General features: G+C 37.2%; 1 protein-coding gene across 2 annotated transcripts in view; it reads right to left on the bottom strand.

The window, feature by feature from the left end:
- Nucleotides 1–1,405, bottom strand: part of LOC119588578 — a 28,155-nt gene that overhangs the window by 1,294 nt on the left and 25,456 nt on the right. For both annotated transcript variants that reach the window (XM_037937216.1, XM_037937217.1), the window contains exons 6-7: nucleotides 1,082–1,316; nucleotides 416–534 (exon numbers count right to left, since the gene is read on the bottom strand). In XM_037937216.1, coding sequence (XP_037793144.1) covers nucleotides 416–534; nucleotides 1,082–1,316 — 354 coding nt within the window. The remainder of the gene's footprint in view (nucleotides 1–415; nucleotides 535–1,081; nucleotides 1,317–1,405) is intronic.

Here is a 1,405-nt window from a genome sequence, read left to right as displayed (position 1 = left end):
CAAGCATACTGATATAGATTTAATCAATGGCGTTGTGCCATTCTTAAACAAGACCAAAACCTTTGATATAATAGTTTAATATAGCAAGAGCTGAAATTAATTTACACATTTACAAAAGCGTGTAGGAATTCATAGCATCCAAATTGATAATAAGGCTCTAATGAGTGATTGAGTATCATCGGGTGGTAGTCGCAGTGTTATTATTATTTTTTGTAAAATTATCTAAAAATATGATCAATGTGTTAAACAGAATTATATGCTGTGTACCTGGCAAACCTTGTATATAGCATATTCATGTTTCCTGTCTACATATTCCTGACAGATTCGCTTACAACCTCGTACATTGAAAGTAACACTGAGACAAACAAATGTGCTTCCCTAGATAATGTACAATATAATATGCAGTTTCACATACCCTTTGCAGAGTTGTGTGAATGTATCGTGGTACGCATTGATTGTGTAGTATATGAGGTGGTAGAAGTCTTCGTTCGGGCTCTCGCTCAGGAACATTACTTCCAGGTCGGCTTTTCCAGCCTGGAGGAAACGGCAGATACAGAGGTTAAGTTTGCAGTGAAAGTACGGCAAAATATATATTGAGAATAGTAGTAATGAGGATAACAGATATGGTGTTACCATTATCTGTAATAATTGTAATGATTATAACGATAGCGACATTACTTACGCCCAAAAAAAAAAAAATCATATGAACGTATATGATAGTAACAATTAAAATACGATAATAACAACAGTAATTCCGGTAACAGTGGTGAAAACGATCATGATATCAATATCAACGGGGATAATAAAATTAAGAAAGACCGTCAGACAATGGAGATAGATGACAATAAAACAAATATAATATATATCGTCGTTATAGTCATATTCTTAATTTTGCCCCCATTATAATCACAATCTCTTGGATTTTTGTCACTGTTATTATTACAGTCTCTCGGATTCTGCCACCGTTTTCCTCACAATCACTTGACTTTTGTCGTCCTTATAATTACAATTTCTTAAATTATATATCTTGCATTTTATCATCATTATAATCACAATCCCTTTCCATCTCAATCACACCCACCACAGTTGAGATCGCTACGGCCTTCCCATAATGCACCACGAGTCCCAAGGCAGCATGAACCTCGAGCACAGCACTGAAGTAGTTTTCCCCTTCCTCTTCGTAGTACCTCTGGGCGGCCGAGCGGAGAAGTTCAAAATAGCCGTAGTAATGGTCAGGAGCCATCATCATGTGGATATGTGGGTGGATCTGTGAAGCCCCCGCGTGATATAAGGTGTCCCAGGCTATGTTGGGATAACTGAGGAAGCATATTACGAACTTGAATTATTTATGAAGTACCTATACTTTCAACGTGAAGTACCTTGCGGTAAACAGTCCGACTTCACC

The sequence above is a fragment of the Penaeus monodon genome, chromosome 24 (genome assembly GCF_015228065.2).
Source record: "Penaeus monodon isolate SGIC_2016 chromosome 24, NSTDA_Pmon_1, whole genome shotgun sequence".
NCBI lineage: Eukaryota > Metazoa > Arthropoda > Malacostraca > Decapoda > Penaeidae > Penaeus > Penaeus monodon.
Note: the sequence above shows the minus strand (reverse complement) of the source record. Positions and strands in the feature narration are given on the sequence as shown.